This window comes from Jaculus jaculus, chromosome 5, assembly GCF_020740685.1.
Source record: "Jaculus jaculus isolate mJacJac1 chromosome 5, mJacJac1.mat.Y.cur, whole genome shotgun sequence".
NCBI classification, from domain to species: Eukaryota; Metazoa; Chordata; class Mammalia; order Rodentia; family Dipodidae; genus Jaculus; species Jaculus jaculus.
Window position 1 is genome coordinate 125,653,076 of NC_059106.1, and position 23,444 is coordinate 125,676,519.

The window sequence follows — 23,444 nt, forward strand, 5'->3', positions numbered from 1 at the left end:
AGAGGGGCTCTGTCACCCAAGACCAAGACCTAGCTCTCTAGATCCCTTTGGGTCTTATGACTGGAGTCGAAGGAGAGTCCCCTTCTCCCAGTCCTACCTAGTCTTGCCACCACCACCTGTGTTGAACCTGCCAGGACTCATTTTCTTTGGTTATCGGTTTCTGGGACAATGCCTGTTATGTAGTAGGCCCCTGGTGTATATTTGCTGAATTAACAAGTGAAGCAAATTCTTAGGGTTTTCCTTTTGTTCCTTTCTCACTTCTTAGGCTTAGTGTGCATGACTTCTAAGGGAAGTTTTAAAACTTTCTGGTATTTGCTGGCTGACTTTGGTGTTTGACTCTGAGTAAGGTCTTCATTGTGTTCATAGGAGATAATGAAACAGATGGGGCATTACTCCCAACTTTTTACATGTTAAGGGAAGAGGTTTTTTTTGACTTGAAATAACTTATCTTTTTTTTTTCCTTTTAGGTTTTATTATATGATCTTCGATCTGATAAGCCATTGCTAGTTAAAGATCATCAATATGGACTGCCAATTAAGTCAGTTCATTTCCAGGACTCATTAGATTTGATTCTGTCTGCAGATTCTAGGATCATCAAAATGTGGAATAAGAACTCAGTATGTATTCTTGGTTGAGATTGCTTCCTGTTTTTTTTTTGTTGTTGTTGTTGTTTTGTTTTTTGAGGTATAGTCTCACTAGCCCAGGCTGACCTGGAATTCAGTATGGAGTCTCAGGGTGGCCTTGAACTCATGGCAATCCTCCTACCTCTACCTCCTGTGTGCTGGGATTAAAGGCGTGCGCCACCATGACTGGCTTGCTTCCGTTTTTTTTTTGTTTTTTTTTTAAAGCATTAGCCCTTATTTTTATTTATATTTTTAAATATTTTTATTTTTATTTTTATTTGAGAGAGAGAGGGAGAGGTATGAATGGGCATGCCAGAGTCTCCAGCCACTGCAAACGAACTCCAGATGCATGCCCCACCTTGTGCATCTGGCTTACATGGGTCCTAGGGAATTGAACCAAGGCAAATGCCTCAACCACTAAGCCATCTCTCCAGCCCCTATTTTTATTTGTTTGAGAGAGAGAGAGATTAATCGATTGATAATGGGACTGCCAGAGTCTCTAGCCACTGCAGATTAACTCCAGACACATGTGCCACCTTGTGCATCTGGCTTACTTGGGTCCTGGGAAATTGACCCTGGACCCTTAGGCTTCTAGGCAGTCACCTTAACTGCAAAGCTGTCTCCCTAGCCCTACTTCCGTGTTTGTTTGCTTGTTTTTTTTTTTTTTTTTTTTTCCGTGGTAGGGTCTTACTCTAGCTCAGGCTGACCTTGAATCCACTATGTCATCTCAGGGTGGCCTGGAACTCATGGGGATCCTCCAACCTCTGCCTCCTAAGTACTAGGATTAAAGGCATGCCCACCACACCTGATCCTACTTCCATTTTTATTTGCATGTTTCCAGAGCTAGAGATCTCACCTTTGCCCTCTTTATGGGATTATGTAGGTTCTTGAGAAAAAAATGCCAAGTGTCCTTTTGGGAACTAGCAAGTCAGTTACTTCAGCACAGGGACAGCTGTCTTTGGGGGAAGTGGTCATGGTCTTGTTCTTTCTGTTAAGGAATTTCCCCACATGACTCCCACTGGTGTGCATTCTAGATTTGATTCAGGTGGTGGAGAGAAAAGGCCTGGCTCCCAGCTTTTCTAAATTCTCAGGCATTACCTCTGGTGGGAATTGACTATTCTGTTTGTTTTATAGACATTGAGGGTTTTCTTGGGAAGGTTTAGGATATCTTAGAACAGAATTTTCTCTGGTCTTTTTCTGGCAATCGTGACTGATGCAAAAACACTGTTTCACTGGGCTTGCCCTTAAGCTCAGTAGTGAGAAGGCTGAGCCAGAAGGACCAAATGTTTAAGGCCAGTCTGGGCTCCAGAGTGAAGTAGCTGAATGGCTTTTTGTGCTTGAATTGAAAGAGAAGTTGGCTATTGTTTTTCATGGAGCATGATATAGCCATCTTCCCAAACTCTAGCTACATTTACTTTCAGCCCTGGGAGCCTGATGTGTCCTTGTGTCCATGTGATAATGGCTTAAGCTGCAAGAGCTTACACATCTTGTCAGCATTGCTATTTGAAATCATCATGCTATAATTGCTACAATCAATTTTATTTTGGTGGTTCTTTTGTTTCTTAAGACTTAGTACTTCCTCTTGACTAACACTCAGGTTGCTTGATTTTGTATGACCTACTTTCCTTGTTTATCTTTCTCCACACCCACCTTCTGTCTTATTTCCCTTTTCTTAATTTTTAAAAATAAATCACAGTTCTTCCTACATTTAAAATAAAAATTTTTAGCCATGACCATATAACTAGCACCTTACATGTTTCTGGATTTTCATTTTATCTTGGCTTTCTTTTTTCCTGGTGATGCTGGGGATTGAACTCTTGGCCTTGCACATGCTCTGGAAATGAGGTACCACTAAACATTGTCTTGATTCTCTCCTAAGCCTCATGCTACATGTGTAGCAGATAATCTTGTCATTTACCATGGCCAACTCTCCTCTGGTTTCTTTGAGTATAAGTTGGGCATATGTCATTGATGATGTCCAACTTAGTTTACTCTTTTCTACTATGTAGCCGTTATCTTTAAAACTTTGTTTTTTTAGACAAGTCACCTCTCTCTGTTTCAGTGTCTTCATATCTAAACTGAAAACACTTAATAAATTAATAAGGCGACTAAGATTTTTTAAATCTAAATTCTCTAATTTAGTTATTTTATTTCTTTTATGTAGCAGTATGTAGCTTAGTAATAGTGCTGGTTTATTCTCTTTATGTAACATTGCCTAAAGACATTTTTCTTTTAACTATTTTAATAACTCATGTTTACTTACTGTTTTAGGGAAAGATATTTACCTCCTTGGAGCCTGAGCATGACCTAAATGATGTTTGCCTCTATCCCAACTCAGGTAGGTAACCATATGCCACAAACAATCATTCAGTGAGAGAAATGCTCCTACATGTTTTTAAGTTGTAAGCCCATTTTACATTTCAAGGTTGAATTTGGCTTAGTCAGGACATTTCTTGGTTATTTCACTTACTTGAAGGAATAAAGAACAGGAAGTGGTATGGATGATTCAGAAAAGGCACTCTTAATGACTCATCAGTCAGTTCTCAGCCCGCCTAGCTATTAGTAGAAACTAGTAACAAGGTACAGGTAGGCGGCAGGTGAAGTGCTATTTTGGTGTGCCCCTTAACTCATATGTGATTAGTAACAGTGTGTGGAAATTGAGGTTAAGGATTTGGAGGAGTCTGGAGTCACCCAGTAATACAAAGATGGTTATAAAGCTGTGTGGGGTTGAGTATGTTCAGCATTCTGTATTGGTCCATCAAATGATATGACTGATTTCAAAATTCAGCAATACAATCAGGGAAAACCCACACAATCTAGGATCTGAGAAAAGCACTTAAAATTTTTTTTTTTTTAATTTTTTTGGTTTTTTGAAGTAGGGTCTCACAGTAGCCCAGGCTGACCTGGAATTTGCTATGTAGTCTCAGGCTAGCCTCCAATTCATAGTGATCCTCCTATCTCTGCCTCCTGCATGCTGGCATGTGCCACCACACCCAGCTTGGATAAAAGCACTTCTTGCTCAGGAGCAGTGTGCTCTGAGCATAGGCGCGTGCCCACGTGCGCACGCGCACACACACACACACCCCTACTTGCTGGTAGGACACACAGCAAATCATGAAATGTCCTCTTGTGTATGTTTACATAGCACTTTGCCAGCTTTGTGTATTATGGGGAAGTCATTCACCTAGAGCAGTGAGAGGGGAGTGCAGAAGAGATTCTCCTTGGCTTGTATTTGGAGCAGTCAGTAAGTGAGGTTAGGTGGGATGGCCTTGGCAATGAGGTGACCTACTGAGAACACAATGCTAGAAGAGTAAGAAGCAGGAGTCTGGAGGGTTTGTGTGGGGTGAGGAGGTGCCTGCGTTGTGGTAGCCCTGGGAGGATGGGAGTTGGAGTGCAGGTGGGAACAGGTGAAGGGGCTTGAGAGTGACATTTTGGTCTGTCTGTCATTGGAGGACACACACAGGTAACAAGCAGGGTGATTTGGAACTGCAGTGTCTAGGACGTAGAGTTCTGAGTTGACACAATGAGCACAAGCATGGATTTTGTTTCTGACACTGGAATATTGGGAAGGGACAGGATAGGGAGTACCTGGCAGTATCAGACTCACATCATCTGGGGAGATGTTAAAATACAGAGTTTATATCTCTTCTAGATGTACTGACTCATGGTCCAGGGAGAGGGCCCTTGTGTGCCTTGACACACCAGGCGACTCCTTGTAGCAAGCCCAGCACTGAACTGCAGGCCTGCACCTAGGAGCCACCTAGTGGACTGCAGCACATGCGGTCTCTAGGTGAGCAGAGAATGCTGATAGACTAGTAAACACAGATGGATGGTCTTAGAAGTGGGAGTGAATGAGGTCGCTGACTGTGTGGTGTGGGGCTGGAAGAAAGCGGGAGCTGTTCGTTTATGGTGGAAGCCGTCAGTGGACAAACTTCACAGCAGTGACCAGAAGGATGGTGCAAGACCCAGTGTTTGTGAAGCACAGCAGAGCCTGGGACAGGACTGCCGGTGGGTTTGCTCAGCAGCTTTTAGACATTGTAGCAGTTGAGGCCTGAAGAAAATCCAGGCTGACTAAATGCTTGGATGTTGTCAGTCCTTGTGCTAGATTATAAAATTACTGTTTATCTCCTTTTGTGTTTTTGAGACAGGATCTTATGTAGCTCAGTCTTTCCTTGAACTGGTGAACCTCCTGGCTCACCTCTCAAGTTCTAGTATCATGTAGTTTGTTCTTCTAGCCTGTGCTGGGCCTAAGATAGCAGTGTGGTCTGTCAGTTTGATGGAGTTCCACTCAGCTTGATGGAGCGCTACTGGCCTGATGGGGTGAGTTTGGGCTAAGTATCATGGACAAGAGTTAGGCTGGGCTGTGAGGTACTCATTCCAGCCTCATCATAACGGGTCGTCCAGTGTGGGTAAGGATACACTTACAACGTTCGCTGAGATAGCAGGCTATTGTATTGCCTTACCAACTATGTTTGTTTTGGAAAGGAGGGGTGTCAGAAGCAATGGTTTGGATGGAAGAACCACTGTTACTGTCAGGTAACTTGCAAGATCCCACCCAGTAATTACTCTGTGAGACGTCAACATGGTCAGGTGCCTGTCAAGCCCTGCTCGGTGGCTCTGGCTGTGTGCTGTTGCCCCACAGGCTTTGCTCTTCACTTGTTTTACCACTCCTCTTCCCTTCCATCCCACTCTAAGTTTGGGCTTAATCACTGTGTGCTTAATCATAATTTAGAAAGCTAAAACCTCCTTCTTTCTTTATCTGCTCACTTACTCATTTTGGTGTAATTAAAACCTAATCATGACAATTGTTTAGTAATGTTTTTGTTTGCAAGACTGCTCCGAATGTTGAGAAATGATTCTGCCTTTCTGGCTAGTTCTCTGGCTCTGCTCTGGTTGCTCATTCAGTGCTTTGGTGACACTTGCATATATCAAGCACTGCAGGGCACTGGCGGAGGCAGCGTAGTGCACCAGCTTCACAGCACAGTTGTGGAGCTCGGAAAGCTTATGTGCGTCCGAATCTCCTTCACGTCTTTGGAAGATGATCATTGGTTTCAGAATCATTGGTAGAGAGAAGAATATGGGCTTTTGGCTCAAGACAGACCTACTTCATGGTTAGCTATGCTTGTTACCTACCCTCAGCTCTCCTGTTCCCTTTTCAGGACTGGGAGACTTCTTGTACTGCAACATACCAAAGAGCTTTTAGTCTCCATCAATTCCTCTGAATGTAGAAATAACTATCAGGGTATCTACCCATGCCCCACACAGTACATACATGCTCCACATAGCAGTCTGAAACTAAATGCCAGGCAAGTGCATCCCTCTGTCCCTGCACCTCCCTCCTCCCAGCATGCCTACCCTGAGCTCTTCTGTTCACAGTAGGCAACATGCCTCAGTACAGTGAACTGGAATGTATCTGCTGAAACACCAGAACCTTTTGGTTTCTTTGCTTTCAACTTTCCAATCTGTTACAGATTGACACACCTATAAAATGGAGTAAAAATAAATTATTAGCAAAATGATTGCACATTTTGTGTGACACTGCAATATGGTTTTGTTTTCTTTGACACTACAGTATTGACCGATAGACAGATTTCTAAGCTCCTTTCAATTTCTGCACGCTCTTCTCAGCTTGGTTGCAGGCTGCAGTCTGACCTGGGGCTCCCCTCAAGCAGCACTGATGTAGAGCTCTGTTTCTGATTTGGTGTAGTGAGCCTCAGCCAGTGCTCTTGCTCTGAAGTACCCCCAGATGAATAGGGAGTTGCACATGTTTCTGGGGAGGGTGCTGTTTCATCATTTCTCCACCACTGGATTATACGGTGCAGCACACAGTAGACCTTGTACCACAGGGGACTACCTCATATCGGAGCAGAGTACCTTGCACTTTGATGCCTTGTCTTTTTCTTTTTTTTGGATTTTTTGAGGTAGGGTCTCCCTCTAGCCCAGGCTGACCTGGAATTCACTATGTTGTCTCAGGGTGGCCTTGAACTCACAATGATCCTCCTATCTCTGCCTCTCCTGGGATTAAAGGCGTGCACCACCATGCCTGGCACCTCCCCCTTCTTGTTAGGTGCAGCTGTCATTCTCCCACATTTCATCAATTCAGGCATCACCAGGACTTAGTCCCAAGGTGCAGCTGTTTGCTTATGGGAGAGGTGGAGCCTGCCCCTTTTTCTTGGACCATTTTTGTTTCTGTTGAGTGAACAGTAGACAATAAGAACATTCAGGAAAATACTATTCATAATGCTGTTCTCTTCACAAGTACCATTACTACTTTCAGCAGAGAAATTCTTGTTGCATTAAGCTTGTCTTTCTAAGGTTCATTTCATTTTATTTATTTATTTTTTGAGTCAGTGTCTCACTATAACCCAGGCTGACCTGGAATTCACTGTTTTCCCAGGCTGACTTTGAACTCACAGTGATCCTCCTGTCTCTGCCTACCAAGTGCTGGGACTAAAGATTTGTGCCACTTTGCCCTGCTCTAAGTTTTCATCCTTTTGTTTATTAAAATTTTTTTAAAAATACTTGCACTTCTCAAATTGGTACAATCTGATTAAGATCTTTTGTCTTATTTATTTTTTTATTTGAAACAGAGAGAGGGAGAGAGAGAGAGAGAATGGCGCACCAGGGTCTCTAGCCACTGCAAACAAACTCCAGATACATGTGCCACCTTGTGCATATGCCATATGAGGGACCTGGAGAATCGAACCTGAGTTTTTAAGGCTTGACAGGCAAGTTCCTTAACCATTAAGCCATCTCTCCAGCCCTTTCTTTCTTTTGTAAATTTTTAAAAATTTATTTGCAAGCAGAGAGAGAATATGGGCATGCCAGGGCATTTAGCCACTGCAAATGAACTCTAGATGCCTGAGCCACTTTGTGCATCTGCCTTTATGTGGGTACTGGGGAATTGAATCTTGGTCCTTTATATATTGCAAGCAAACACCTTAACTGCTAAACTATTTCTCCAGCCCTAAGTTTTCTTTATAATTTTTTTTTTAAGTTTTTAATTTGCAAGCAGAGACAAAGGGGTTGGGGGCCAGAGAATGTGTATGCCAGGGCTTCTTTCCACTGCAGATGAACTCTGAATGCATGTGACGCTTTGCATATCTGCTTCACATGAGTACTGGGGAATTAATTTCAGCTGGCAGGCTTTGTAAGCCATCGTCTTTAACCACTGAGCAATCTCTTTAACCCTGATAAAGTTTTAAATTGCACATACACTGTTCATGTAATTATCTTTTGCCATCTAGTTTGTTATTACATTAGAAATAAAGAAAGTGGGGATGGAGAGATGGCTTAGTGGTTAAGGCATTTGCCAGTAAAAGCCAAAGGACCCTAGTTTGATTCCCCAGGACCCACATGAGCCAGATGCTCAAGGGGGTGCATGCATGTGGAGTTTGTTTGCAGTGGCTGGAGGCCCTGGAGTGCCTGTTCTCTCTTTCTCTGTGTGTCTCTCTCTCATACAAATAAATAAAATATATTTAAAATAAAAATAAAATAATAAAATAAAAAGAAATAAAGCAGACCATGAAGAGGTCAGAGTTTGTAGTTCTGACCAGATGGTGGGATCATTTATCATTTTGCTGGGGGTTGTTCAGAATGACCACACTTACTGTTGTATTTGTACAAGAAGTCTTTCCTTTTATCTTAGGTTTGAATGGAGTTTTCAAATCCCCTATCATATGGGATTTGTAGTCAGTAGAGTGTCTTTTTGCCACTTTGTCTCCTGGATATGTGCTGTGAAGTGCCCAGCACTGGACTTACACTCTTTTTCTCTTACCTATGCATATCTTAATTTCCGCTAAACTAAGTCTCTGTTTCTGTTAGAAGTCTTCTATGCTTTGGGGCTCTATGAAGTTGTCTGCTTTTCTTGTTGATAGTTGCTTCTGATCCTGCATCTGCCCACTTTGGTTTGCTAGTAGGTTGGCTGGTCTCATAGGGAATACCTGGGCAAGTGAGGTCTGACTTCCTTGTAGAAAACAGCCTAGCTGTGAGCCCTTTCTGTAGTATGTGTGGTAGGTATAGTTGTGGTTTCATGCAGAAATCTCATTGTCAAATGTCCAGTGTCCTGGACTGAGCCAATGAGTGTATGCTTCAGGGATATATTCATCAGGAATCTTCTTGGTGATAATGTTACCTTTGCCCCTTAAAGTACTCTTTAATCTAGACTTCAGTCTGAGATTCCTCAGGGGAGACTTGGAAAGTTAAGTCAGTGAGATGTTGAATTGGTGAACCTCCAGTGAACATTCTGTTTCCAGGGCTAGAGAAAGGGCCAAAATCAAAGGTGTCATGGTGGCATTGTGCACATTATGCAGAACAGCTCTGCTTTCTACTTTGCTTTAATTTGGACATATATTTTTGCTTTGCTAGACTTCTTGAAGTATTTTCAGGTGCTTTTATGGCATATGGGTGGTTGTGTTTTTGGTGATCTGTTGGTCCCAGTTCAGACCTAGCTCACATGTTTGAGTTATGGGTAAGACATAGTAATTGATCTCATTTCCTCAACATTTCATTTTTGCAACCAACAGGATTAGATATACTTTTAAAAATGTTTTTGTATTAACAAAGCACCCGATAAATGATAAAGGACTGGCAAAGTGTTTGCTGGTTTCAGTTTGATTAGAGCATAACATCTGGAACATAGGCTCTGTTGCAGTCCGGTTCGCATTGCTGTTAGAAATCACCCAACCAAGAGCAGCTTCTGGGAAAAAGAGGTTTATTTGGCTTACAGGCTCGAGGGGAAGCTCCACGATGGCAGGGGAAAACGATGGCATGAGCAGAGGGTGGACATCACCCCCTGGCCAACAGAAGATGGACCACAGCAACAGGAGGGTGTGCCAAACACTGGCAAGGGGAAACTGGCTATAAAGCCCATAAGCCCGCCCCCAACAATACACTCCCTCCAGGAGGCATTAATTCCCAAATCTCCATCAGCTGGGGAGCTAGCATTCAGAACACCTAAGTTTATGGGGGACACCTGAATCAAACCACCACAGGCTCCAAAGGGCTTGGCAGGCTTCTTGCCACCTTGGAGCTGCTTCAGAAGCTCTTTGTTGGAAAGGTGGAAAAGAAACTTCTAAATGCTTGTATTAAATTGTTTAAATGCTAATGAAAAACAGCTTCTCATTGCTGGTGCTGCTGGGGTCTTAGGGAATCCTTTATTGAATGACAGAACTGTCCACATCTCCACCCACCTCAGTTTTGTTTTCTGGCAATGTGGATGCCACAGAAGTAAAAAGCTACTCTGGGGCTAGAGAGATGACTTGGTGATTAAGGCATGTGCCTGCAAAGCCAAAGGACCTCCATTCGATTCCCCAGGACCCATGTAAACCAGATGCATAAGGTGGCACATGCATGTGGAGTTCATTTGCAATGGCTGGAGGCCATTTTCTCTCTCTCCCTCTGTCCTTCCCTCCCTCCCCCTGTGTCTTTCTCTCTATCAAATAAATAAATAAAAATTAAATTTTTTTTTTTAAATTTTTTTTTGTTCATTTTTTATTAATTTATTTGAGAGTGATAGAGGGAGAGAAAGAGACAGAGAGAGAGAGAGAGAGAGAATGGGCACGCCAGGGCTTCCAGCCACTGCCAACAAACTCCAGACGCATGCGCCCCTTTGTGCATCTGGCTAACGTGGGTCCTGGGGAACCGAGCCTTGAACCGGGGTCCTTAGGCTTCACAGGCAAGCACTTAACCACTAAGCCATCTCTCCAGCCCAAATATTTTTTTTAAAAAAGCTACTCTGGTGTTTATTCTGTCAAAACACCCACATGAAGGAATGTTCATGGTCCTGTAAGGGCTTTTTGGTGTCATGTGTGTCTTTCTGATCTGCAGTCATGGGTGATGCAGAAATTGGGATTGGCTGTATCATTCTTTGGGGAAGTTCTTTACTCTGGTTCTTGGACTCCCGATCCAGAGAAGGAAGCCTTGTTTAATTTTGTTTTTATTTTATTACTGCTTGTTATCCGTGAGTTTGAAGCTGAAAATTTTCCTAGATTTAATGTAGTGCTGAGAACTCTCTGAATCCTGCTCATGGGCTTAGCTGTTCAGCCTGGTTAGATCACAGGTTGGGAGGTCAGCTCTTCTGAGGTCCCTAACTCTAGGAGAGGCAAGCCCTGACTGAGGTGGGCAACTTGGAGGCTCCACCCTTCTACTGGGTACTGTGTACTGAGCACTGCAAGCATTTCAAAATATAAAACAAATAGAAAATGATAATCAGCACCATGGTGTAGGAGGCAGACCCTGAGGACACTTAACACCTACCAGAGCAGAGATCCAGAGGCTCCTAAGAGCTCACCAGTAAAGTAGACTTAACTCACCCACTACAACGCAGGGAATTTTGTGGAAGAGGAGGCAGAAAGATTTTAAGAGTCACGGGTTGAGACATCATCCCCGAGGCACTCCCTTCTCCCCAAAGTAACTGATTGCTGCTCCCACAACACATAAACCACAATGCCATAGGGAATACCTGCAACCCCACTGAGCATCGTCCCCTATGGAATGGGGGCAGGGATGAAGGAAAAAAGGATACTAACACATGATGTATCCATATGAAATATATTGATAATAATAATAAAAGAAAAGGGTAGTTTTTGCCATGTGTTTACTTTTTTTCATTGTGTTTATTTTTAGGAATGCTTCTAACTGCCAACGAAACCCCCAAGATGGGCATCTATTACATTCCGGTAAGAATATCAAGTAGCAATTAGAATAAAAATAGAGCAAGCACAAGCAAAGATACTTTATTTTAATTCTTAATATTTTATTTACTTATTTGAAAAAGAGTGAGAGAGAGAAAGAGGTAGATCAGAGAGAGAAAGAGAGAGAGAGCGAGAGTGCACACTGGGCTTGCAGCTGTTGTAAACCAACCTCAGACAAGTGTGCCACTTAGTGCATCTGGCTTTACGTGAGTACTGGGGAATTGAACCTGGGCCATCAGGCTTTGCAAGAAAGTGCCTTTAACCACTGAGCCATTTTTCCAACCCCATTTATTATTTTCAATATTTATATTTACTTGCAAGCAGAGAGAGAAAGAGAGAGAACGGGCATGCCAGGGGTTTTAATGCTGCAAACAAGCTCCAGATGTATGACCTACTTTTTGCATCTCACTTTATGTGAGTGCTAGGGAATTGAACCCTGGCCATCATGCTTTGCAAGTAAGCCCCTTTAACCACCGAGCCATCTTGCAGCTCAGTACTTTATTTTTGCACTGGTTGTATTGAGGGACTTTGAACTCTTGTGATTGAGGTGGTGATGCACAGCCAACTCCCAGACCCAGAAGAGGTGTGCCTGACCATTCTGTTATGGGAAGCTATTTTGTATTGTTACCATTGGCATGAAGCACTGGTATTTTCAGATTTACTGCTTGTTTTTGTTTTTGTTTTACTTTCATATACTTCAGGATCTTAAACTTAGAGCTATTAACAGAGAAGAGGTCTAATCTAGAATAGAATCTAGTGCTCTTCCAGTTATTTCACCATAGTTTGCTTCTTTTATAAACAAGTCCCAGGCTGGACAGATGACTCAGTTGGTAAAGTGTTGGCATTGCAAGCCCAGTGACTTGATATCCGGTACCCAGGTAGAAGCCAGTCATGGCAGCCATGTGACTATAATCCCAATACTGGGGAGGCAGAAACAGGGGCTCCCTGAGACGCCCTGGCTAGTTAGAGCACTAGGTTTAGTGAGAAACCCTGTTTCAAATAATAAGGTGAAGAGCAGTTGAAGACACCAAGGCCAACCTCTGGCCTGTACACTCATGCAACAGGATAAAACAGCATATAAACCAATTTAGAGCTGGGTGTGGTGGCACACGCCTTTAATCCCAGCACTTGGGAGGCAGAGGTAGGAGGATCACCATGAGTTCGAGGCCACCCTGAGACTACATAGTTAATTTCAGGCCAGCCTGGGCTAGAGTGAGACCCTACCTCAAAAAACAAAACAAAACAAAACAAAACAAAACAAACAAACAAACAAATTTAGATTGGGCTGGAGAGAAGGCTTAGCAGTTCAGACACTTGCCTGTGAAGCCTAAGGACCCCGGTTCAATTCCCCAGAATTGGCACATGTGTCTGGAGTTCATTTGTCCATTGGAGGCCCTGGTGTGCCCATTCTCTCTCTCAAATAAATAAAAATTTGTTAAAAAAAATTGAGATTGACATGATTGAACAGCGATGGCATGTAGTTTATTATCTGTCCTTATTTTGTCAAAGAACTGTTTTCTCTTCCAGAAGCTTCCCCACTTTTCCTTTTAGTTTATAGTATGTAAGAAGCAGAAACGTGATTTCCCATGCAGAAATGCAGAGAACAAATGGATACTAGGCCACTCATTTGAGGTTTGGGGAAACGATATAGGTGAGGATGGACCCTCTGTGGGTTCTGTTTCTCTATAAGAGTCAACTACGTGCATAATTTCAAAATACCACTCTGTATGAGGTTGGGTCTCTGGCATCTTAACTACAACTGATGTACCATTGAGCCACATGCTCAGCTGGGACTTTGGTCAATAAGAACAAGAGGGGCCAATGATAGCTGGGTAGTGACAAGCTGCCTTCTTGCTAAATGTTAGCCTAACTTATAAGACCCCTTTAGTTTCATGAAACAGACCCGGGGCTCTCTTCCACGTGCCTGTGCACATGGAGACCATGTGTGCAGAGGCCTTACCTCGCTGAGCACTGTGCCGCAACTTGTCCTCTGGGTTCCTTCCTGACCTACCTGTCTGCCTGGCCTCTCTTGTTCCTGGCCATGTTCTGTAGCACCACTTGCCTTTACTTGGAGCCTGCTCTTTGTAATACTCCTTCAAAGCAAACAGAGCCCAGAGGGCTGACAGCCTGCCATTTCCCGTAAGATTTTATCAAACATACGAGCTGACATTTGGCTCGAAGGTTCATTTGAGGTCTATAGAACCAGAGAAGGGTGTGTTTAATACATGATTTGTGCCAAGTTTAGGAGGTCTGATCTGTGATTTGTATAAGATGTATTAACATCTTATAAATCACCTATGAACCACCCCCCACCAACCCCTTTAGGGCTGTGCTAAAAAGGAAGATAACATAATTTTTCTTTTAGCTTGTTAATTTTTACCTTCAATCTGATGCCATCTTTCCTGAATACTTGGAATATTTGTAGACTAATGCAGTTCCTAACTTAAACTATCTTCTGCCACTTAGATACCGAATAGGCAACTAGTCCTTTGTTACTAAATGGCTTTTCTGTAGCCTGTCCTTCCCTTTGTTTCTTCTCTGAGCAGGGGTTCTGCTGCGTGTATTTGTTCACTTGCTTCAGGGTCTAATTCATCTGCATTTCCAGAAACTGGTGACAGGAACAGTTGTTCAAGCTTGATTCCCCTCTGCACTGTGATTTAATCTCAGGTTGGTTCTGCATAATGAATACCTTGGCAACTATGCAGGCTCTAGAGGGAATCCAAGGCCGCAGTGACATCCACCATAAAATGCAGCCCTGTACTTGATATGTCCAGTGGGTTCCCGCAGCTGCCTTCCACAGGATTGCTGGCTGCCTGGATGTACAACAATGGGTGTATGAGCATGAGGAAAATGTATTATTGTTTAGAAAGCTATTTGATTTAGAAGAATAAAAATAATTCCATTAATTAAGAGCAGATGGCTTTGTTTTGTTTAAAATATAAGTTTAAGCTGCTATGAAGATGGAAATACCATTTAACAGACCTGTCAAATATTTTATTCTGAAACAATTTCTTAAGAAAAAGCTTCTATATTATTTCTGTTAAAATGTTTTTGTTGTTTATTATAAATCAACAAAACAGACTGGTTAAATATTTGAACATTTAGTGTTTTACATCTTGGAGGATGTTTTCGAATGCAGTAGGGCAGAGTTACAAACATGAAGGATGGTATCTATCCCACATTCGTGCTTCTGCTTCCAATAGAAAAAGAGAATTGAACTTCTCCAGCATGATTCCTAAAGTCCACTGAAATCCTGTGGGTGTTAAGTAGGAACCTTGGGCTGGAGAGGATGGCTCAGCAGTCAAAGGCTGTTGCATGTAATGCCTGGTGGCCTGGTTTTGATTTTCTAGTACCCCTGTAAAGCCAGATGCACCAGTGGGGCTGGAAGGATGGCTTAGTGATTAAGGCCCAAAACCAAAGGACCCAGGTTTGATTCCGCAGGACCCACGTTAGCCAGATGCACAAGAGGGCGCATGAGTTTGCAGTGGCTGAGGCTCTGGCATGCCCATTCTCTCTCTCTCTCTTTGTAAAAAAAAAAAAAAAAGATACACAAGTGGTACAGATATCTGAAGTTCATTTGTAGTGGCAGGAGGCCTTAATATGCCCATTTTCCCCCTACCTCCTCTCTCTCTTTCTCCCTATCTGCTTGCAAATAAATAAATTTAAAATGTGTGTGTGTGTGTGTGTGTGTATAAAATTTACTATTTTTTTGTTTGTTTTTTTGAGGTAGGGTCTCACTCTAGCCAGGCTGTTCTGGAATTCACTATGTAGTCTCAGGGTGGCCTTAAACTCACGGCGATCCTCCTACCTCTGCCTCCTAAATGCTGGGATTAAAGGCATGCGCCACCACGCCCAGCTTAAATAAAATATTTTAAAAAGAAGCAGGAACTTTGTGTCAGTATGTGGGTTTGTTTTTTTTTTTTTCACTTTTTTGAGGGGGAGGGTTTTGAGGTAGGGTCTTGTTCTAGCCCAGGCTGATCTGGAGCTCACAGCAGTCTCAGGGTGGCCTTGAACTCACAGAGATCTTATCTCTGCCTCCCAAGTACTGGGATAGATATCTTATTCATCTCCTTTTAAAAAAAATGTGCGTGGGGCTGGAGAGATGGCTCAGCGGTTAAGCGCTTGCCTGTGAAGCCCAAGGACCCTGGTTCGAGGCTTGATTCCCCAGGACCCACATTAGCCAGATGCACAAGGGGTCTCATGCATCTGGAGTTCGTTTGCAGTGGCTGGAGGCCCTGGCATGTCCATTCTCTCTCTCATTCTCTCTCTCTCTCTTCCTCTCTCTGTCTGTAGCTGTCAAATAAATAAATAAAACTTTTTTAAAAATGTGTGTGTGCGGGGCTGGAGAGATGGCTTAGCGGTTAAGCGCTTGCCTGTGAAGCCTAAGGACCCCGGTTCGAGGCTCGGTTCCCCAGGTCCCACGTTAGCCAGATGCACAAGGGGGCGCACGCGTCTGGAGTTCGTTTGCAGAGGCTAGAAGCCCTGGCGCGCCCATTCTCTCTCTCTCCCTCTATCTGTCTTTCTCTCTGTGTCTGTCGCTCTCAAATAAATAAACAAAAAATTAAAAAAAAAATGTGTGTGTGCGTGTGCATGTGCTCATGCATGTATGCTAGGGTCTCTTGTCACTGCAAATGATGCCTGTCTGGCTTTATGTGGGTAACTAGGGAAGTGAACCCAGGCCACCAGACTTTGCAACAAGTGTCTTTAACTGCTGAAGATGTTCACAGCCCTTCAATCTCCTTCTTACAGAGATATTATGTGTAGATTAAAAAATATTTTTTTAAGGTAGGGTTTCACTCTAGTTCAGGCTGACCTGGAATTCACTATGTAGTCTCAGGGTGGCCTCGAACTCAGCAATCCTCTTACGCCTATATCCTGAGTGCTGGGATTAAAGATGTGCCACTACGCCCAGCAAAAAAAAAAAAATAATAATAAGTTTTTAAGATTTGATCTTCTCTTATCATAGTGCATACCTAGTCAGAACTGTAAATGCTGTGGCAGTTGTCTACAGTGTCTAGAGATAGGAGGGAAGCTGGGAGAAGTGGCTAGAAGTCTATGCTCTATTTATCTTGACAGCTAGGTAGACAGCCAGCAAAGCTCGCTTTCTCCTTTGATGCATGTCACTCTATCACCATGGGAGACCAGGCCTCTCTGCTCAGCTGTTTGTCTAGCAGACACCACATTCTCCCTCCTTTGTTTAGTTAGCTCTTCCATTCTCTGCTGGCCCTGTTTTTCACTAGTGTGTCTCTGGGCATGGGCCTTGGCTCTTTCCCTTCCATTCTATAGGCTAGGTAACCCTGGGGCCTCTGGTGCCTGCTTCTCTGTTTGCATTTGCTCCCTGACATCTCATTGTTACTAGGCTTTATGGACAGCTCCCAAGTTTCTCTCTGGCCTTTCCTTCATGTCTGAGGTATACATCCACTGATCTCCCTGGCACCTTCACTTGGATGTCTAACATCATGTTCATATGTTCACAGCAGAATCTCAGACCTGCTCCCAGCCTGAATGCTTCTCTTTTGGCTGGGGCATCTTAATGTTCCTGACTCAGCGCTGGGCTTCTATGACTCATCTGGACTATCATAGTCACCTCTTAGCCTGTTTCTTCTTCTTCCTTTTCTTCCTCCTCCTCCTTCTCCTCCTCTTCCTTCTTCTTCTTTCCCGAGGTAGGGTTTCACTCTAGTCCAGGCTGACCTGGAATTCACTATGTAGTCTCAGGGTGGCCTTGAACTCACGGCTATCATCCTACCTCTGCCTTCCAAGTGCTGGGATTAAAGGCGTGCGCCACCATGCCCGGCTTTGTTTCTTCTTTTTTTTTTTTAAATCCTGTGCCCAGTCTGGTTTTTCTGTTTGTTTTTCCTTTTGCTTCTTGGTTTTTTGAGATATGATCTTACCATTATCTCTAGTCCAGACTCAGAATTCGAAATTCTCCTGCATCAGCCTTTACAGTAGTGGGATTATAGGAGTGCACTACTATGCTCATCTTTGCAGTCTGTTTTCGAAACAATAACCAGATTGATTTAAAATATAAAACTATTAAACAAAATAAATATAAGTCAGTTTCTGTTACTTTTCTTTTTTTAAAAATTTTATTTTTATTTACTTATTTGACAGAGAAAGGGGGGAGAGAATGGGCATGTCAGGGCCTCCAGCCATTGCAAATGAACTCCAGACACGTGTGCACCCTTGTGCATCTGGCTAATATAGGTCCTGGGGAATTGAATCTGGGTCCTTTGGCTTTGTAGGCAAATGCCTTAACTGCTAAGCCATCCTTCCAGCTCCTGTTACTTTTCTTGAATCCTCCCAGTGAGGATCATTTTGCTCAGAATAAGGTAATAGCTCCTCTCATAAGTTAAAATGTTTTATTCAACAGGCAAACAGAAACAGGCTTAAAAAACTAAATCTGGGGGCTGGAGATATGGCTTAGCAGTTAAGCGCTTACTTGTGAAGCTTAAGGACTCTGATTTGAGGCTTGATTCCCCAGTACCCATGTAAGTCAGATGTACAAGGTGGTGTATACATCTGGAGTTCATTTGCAATGGCTGGAGGCCCTTGTGTCCCTATTCTCTCTCTCTCTGTCTGTCTCTTGCTCTGTCACTTTCAAATAAATAAATAAAAATCAACAAAAAATTAAAAAAGAAAATTAGATCTGTTTTATCTCACCCCTCAAGTACTAGATCTCTATAAAACTGTTTCCATTTACAGAGATCTCTGAATGGTCAGGCTAGAAAACCAAATTGCCAGCCAGGCCAGCTATATATTAACCAAAACCAAAGCATGAATTATTAGGTTTTGTTTTGTTTTGGTTTTGTACTATGGATTGAACCTAGGGCCTTGTGTAGGTTAGGCATGCACACTCTGTGTCTAAGCTACACTCCCAGCTATCTAAACAGGAGAATTAAGATTGGAATGACAAGCCAGGCATGGTGGTGCATGCCTTTAATCCCAGCACGTGGGAGGCAGAGGTAGGAGGAGCACCATGAGTTCAAGGCCACCCTGAGACAACACAGTGAATTCCAGGTCAGCCTGGAGTGAGACCCTACCTCAAAAAGGCAAAAAGACTAGAATGACAGAGCCCCTTGAATTCACCTCTGGGAGATAAGACTAAGCATGGGGTAGCCAGAGTGAGGGGCATTTTAGGTAGCTTAATATGTGGACTCTGTCTGTGGGGCATCTCAGTGAGACCTCCAAAAAGGTTAAGGGATTACTTTCCAAAAACTGAAGTTGTGATCCCTATGTAGATACAAAATAAGCATCTTAAAATTTTAACTTAACCCATTAATTACATGAAAACAAGGTACATGTTATAACCAGATCAAAAGAGAAGTCTAGAAAGGTACAAATTTACATGTAATAAAATCATGCTGAATTGGCAGTGTGCAAACACAAGATGGGTCTTTTGCATAGTTAAGGAGGGCTAACTGTCCTCCATGCATTTTCTTCATGTCTTTTGGTAGTTATTTTTGCACTGCTTCTGGTTACCTATAGTTTGCTGAGCTGTAAAATAGAGCCCATCAAATCAGAATCAGGTGATGTTGAAAGTTATACTATAGACCAGGAGTTTAATAAATACCAGCTGCCTATTGTTGAAAATAAAGCTTTGTTGGGACATAATATATTCATTATTTCATTCATTCGTGTGTTGCCTGTCAGCTTTCTGACTGTGATGTCACAGAAGTATAGCTGTGAGAGACCATATGGTCTCTTGCTTTTGTTCCTTGTAGACTTGTGCTGTTCTCCCCAGTTACTAAAGTGCTGTATAGGCCCCTTCCCAAGGTTTGGGACTGAATGATTCATTTCAACTCAGATCTAGCACTTGAGGCTGATTTATGTTTACTATTTTGATTTTCTAGAGAACTCCCCCAGTAGGTAATCTCTTGGCACACTAATAAGTGCTGAGATTGTCATTAGTATATTACTGTCTATATAAGTTGTAAAAATGATGTGACATTTTCATATAAAATGCTTTTTGAAGCCAAGAACTGTTAGACATGGTAACGGAAGTAGTTTTTGCTAGAAATTGCTATTTTATAGTACTAGTAGCAACATATTCTCTTGGTTAGGGGAAGTAATGTCCTATACAAAGAAAACTCCCTGGGGAATTTTCCAGCATACAAAGGATGTACAAGACAGAACATAAACTGACAAGTAGCTGCTGAAATGCCCTTTGCACTACAGGAGTTTTCAGTGTGCTTTAAAGGAAGCCGGAAACTTTTGAAGCAAAGGAACATAAGAGCTGGAAGGAGTCTTTGAGGTCTCCTAAGTTAGCCTCTCAGTTTATAACTAAAGGAGTCAAGTAATTTAAAATAGGACAAGGTCAGATACCCATTTGTTTGCAGAACTGTGTCTATGAGGTGTTTCCTCTCTTTTCCACAAAACTTAATAGAAGGCACTTAGATTTTGGAATTAGACCTGAGCTCGAATGTCCTGTGTGAGCTTGGTGGGGTGGTAAAGCACGCGCTAGTGCATTGCTGCTCCGAGGCACGTGTCTCAGACTAACCTTGAGATGGGAGACCTTTCTCAGCAGAGCACTCAGCTCCCTCCCCAGTGACCTCCCCTCAGCATTTAGGATGGCACTCGTTATGTTCACTGTAGGGAGCTTTGAGAAGTCACACTATTCTTTTTCTTGTGCTCTGTGGCTGGGATGAGGAAGCAGCCTAGTGTAAAAGGTTTTGTTGTTTCCTAACACTTCTGGTAGAGAGACTACACTGAGCGTTCCTGATAATTTTGGATAATGGGATTTTTATTTTATTTTATTTTATTTTGGTCTGACATATCACTAGAAGGAAATCATCCACTTACCTGGAGTTGGAATAATCCAACCCCAGAGGAAATATTCCAAAGGATTTTTAACATTTGTTTTGTTTGTACTAATGGGGACTAAACCAGATACTTGCCATATGTGAGGCAAGCATGCTATCACTGACCTATATCCTTAGTCCTTTCCATGTATTTTTTTTAAAATTTAATTTATTAGTTTTCTTTTCAGTAAATACAGGCAGTTTGGTACCATTATTTAGGCTCATCTGTGATTTAGACCCTCCTTATTATTGAAAATGGGTCGTGCATTGTGGAGTTAGCCCCCAGTTATTAGTATGATAAATGTCTCTGAAAATCATGACCCAACATGTAACTCTGACATTCTTTCCGCCCCCTCTTCCGCAAGATTTCCCTGAGCCATGTTGGGTTCATTTTTGGTCTGCTTCAGTGCTGAGGTGTTGGGGGCCTCTGAGGCTCTGGTTCTCTGATTTGGTAGGAGTTGATTTTTCTCTGCATTGATCTCCTTCCCCTTTGTGCTGGTATCCAGTTCACAGGAAAACATCACCCTTGCTTATTTCGCCAGTTGTCCTTAGTTTCAGTTGGGCCCCTTCTGAGGTATGTTGGGGCAGCTCTCTTCTTAGGATCTGCATCTATCTTTTTTTCCCTCGTTGTTTGTAGTGCAGCTAGGCGGTCGCCATCTTGACCGGCCTTTCCATGTATTTTATTTTGGGATGGCTGGGTCTCACTGATTTGTTCAGGTTGGCCTTGAATTCACTCTGTAGTTCAGGCAGGGGTTGAATTTGCAGTCCTCCTTCCTTACCCTGCCAAGTAGCTTGTATAATGTGCCTGTTGGGCCTTGAGTTCTAGATCCTCCTACTTTCACCTCTTAAATGCTGGGATTATAGGTGTGAGCCATGTACCTGTCTGGGATTAAAAAAAAAATTATTTGCAAGCAGAGAGAGAAAGGGAGACGGGGTGGGGGTGGGGGAGTGGAGAAGAAAACACCAGAGCCTCTAGCTGCTGCAAACAACTCCAGATGCATGTACCACTTTGTGCATCTGGCTTTATGTGGGTACAGGGTTTTTGTTAGCCTTTGTAGGCAGGTGCTTTAACTGCTGAGCCATCTCCCCAGCGCATGATGTATACATTCTTTTTAGATGTCTTGGTTTATAGTACACACAAATGGGGTATATGCTTAATTTTATAATCTCTAAGAAAGGCATTTTAAAAATGAAGCCATACCTGTGAGAAAGATCTGGAAGAATAGGATATTTTATGTATAATAAGTAACCTGGTTTTAAGGAGGGGGAAAGTAAGGCACTTATAAGCAAAACTTAGCAGGTAAGTGGAAAAGCTAGATTGCGAATTCTGGAGCTCTTCATTACCTTTTCCTAATTAACAAAGGGTGATAAGTTCTTTTCATTTTTTTTGTTTATTTTTTGTTTTTTTTTTTCTTACTAAGCCAAGTTTACAGTAGTCTGTCTTAAATACATACATATGTATTATTATTATTATTATTATTATTATCACTATTATTATTATTATTATTATTTTGGTTTTCCAAGGTAGGGTCTCACTTTAGCTCAGGCTGACCTGGAAATTCACTATGTAGTCTCAGGGTGGCCTCAAACTCATGGCATCCTTCTACCTCCTCCCAAGTGCTGGGATTAAAGGCATGCACCACCACACCTGCCTTTGTTATAAGTAAATTTTATACATGAAACTGCTTTGTAAGGCACTATTCTGTTTGTAATTTTCTTTTTTTAAAAGGGACTTTATTTATTAATTTGCGAGAGAGTGAGCGAGCTATAGAAATAGGCAGGTAAAGAGAGAGAGAGAATATGGGCATGCCAGGTCCTCCAGCCACTGCAAACAAACTCTAGACGTATGTGCCCCCCTTGTGCATCTGGCTTACGTGGGTCCTGGGGAGTCGAAGCTGGGTCCTTTGGCTTTGCAGCAAGTGCCTTAACCGCTAAGCCATCTCTCCAGCCCTTGTTTGTAATTTTCATTTGTGTATGGAATGGGAGGGAAGGCACAGTGTCAGATGGCTAATATGTGTTCTGTTTGTAACTTTACAAAGAGGAAATAAGGGTTTCCTATTTTAATCTAAACACTCTTGGGAGGTAATCGTATCTGTGGCATTCTTCTCAACAAAGGAAATCCTCTCCATTTCCCATCTCAATTTATTGGGGCTCAAGATAGCAAACATACCTAAAGCATCAATGTGTGAAAATCAGGAAGTAATTTTCTAAGCATCCTGTCAATTTTTCAAAATTTCAGTTCTGATTGGGTAAAAATATGTGTAATTTACTGTAGAAATACTTGATACACTTTATATGGTGTCAGTATATCAATTGATACTTGCTTTTGCTTAAATATGTATCTGACTATTCATTTCTTGCAAATAAACGATGACTTTCTGTTCTAACACTAGTTTACATCTAGTACTGACCCAAGGCCTTACCTCCTGACTCCTGTTCTTTCTTCCATCTTGGGCCTTTCCAAGTTGATCATTCTACCTTTTTTGTTCTGGACATGAATAATTGGAAGTAACCCTCTTATTCCAGTGACCTGTTGGCAGGGGTAGAGAACATTGTTCACACGGAGGTGGATTTGCTTTCTCAAGATACCTGGCTGCTTGAATCAGGTGGTATTCTCTTCAGTTGAGATGCTCAGTACCTGGTTTTATTTTGTGTTCTTAAAAATAGGTGGCAGAGGGATGGAAATATAGCTCAATGGTAGAGAAATTTGGGCTATGTTCTTTTAAAATGTCCAGCTTATACAGAAAGTAATATGGAGGTCCTAAGATTTTACTATCGTTACTTTCACTCAGTGTTACTAAGTCCCAAGAAAGTTTGTCCTCAGAGGGCTCCTTTGCTAATAGATCCTCCATCGGGTAGCTTTCTGTTTTACTTTCCCTTCTTTCTCTTTCCTCCCTCCTCCCTCCTTCCCTTCCCTTTTCCTTCCCTTCTCCCTTCTCTCCTTTTTTTTTTTTTTTTTTTTTGAGGTAGGGTCTCACTGTAGCCCAGGCTGACCTGGAGTTCACTATGTAGTCTCAGGGTGGCCTTGAATTTACAGTGATCTGCCTGCCTCTGCCTTGCAAGTTGGAATTAAAGCCTGCACCACCATGTCTGGCTGTTTTTCCTTTCCTTTCTTTCTTTTTTTACAGTTTTTATTTTTTTATTTTTATTTGTGTGTGTGTGTGTGTGTGTGAGAGAGAGAGACAGACAGACAGACAGACAGACAGACAGACAGACAGAGATAATGGGTGTGCCGGGGCCTCTAGCCACTGCAAATGAACTCCAAACACATGTGCTACCTTGTAATGCTTACGTGGGTCCTGGGGAATCAAACCTGAGTCCTTTGGCTT

At 42.5% G+C, this 23,444-nt stretch overlaps 1 protein-coding gene across 2 annotated transcripts in view; it reads left to right on the forward strand.

Annotated features, from left to right (window-relative positions):
- Positions 1 to 23,444, forward strand: part of Nol10 (nucleolar protein 10) — a 115,334-nt gene that overhangs the window by 36,256 nt on the left and 55,634 nt on the right. For both annotated transcript variants that reach the window (XM_045150422.1, XM_045150423.1), the window contains exons 11-13: positions 468 to 617; positions 2,895 to 2,961; positions 11,250 to 11,302. In XM_045150422.1, the coding sequence (XP_045006357.1) occupies positions 468 to 617; positions 2,895 to 2,961; positions 11,250 to 11,302 (270 nt within the window). The remainder of the gene's footprint in view (positions 1 to 467; positions 618 to 2,894; positions 2,962 to 11,249; positions 11,303 to 23,444) is intronic.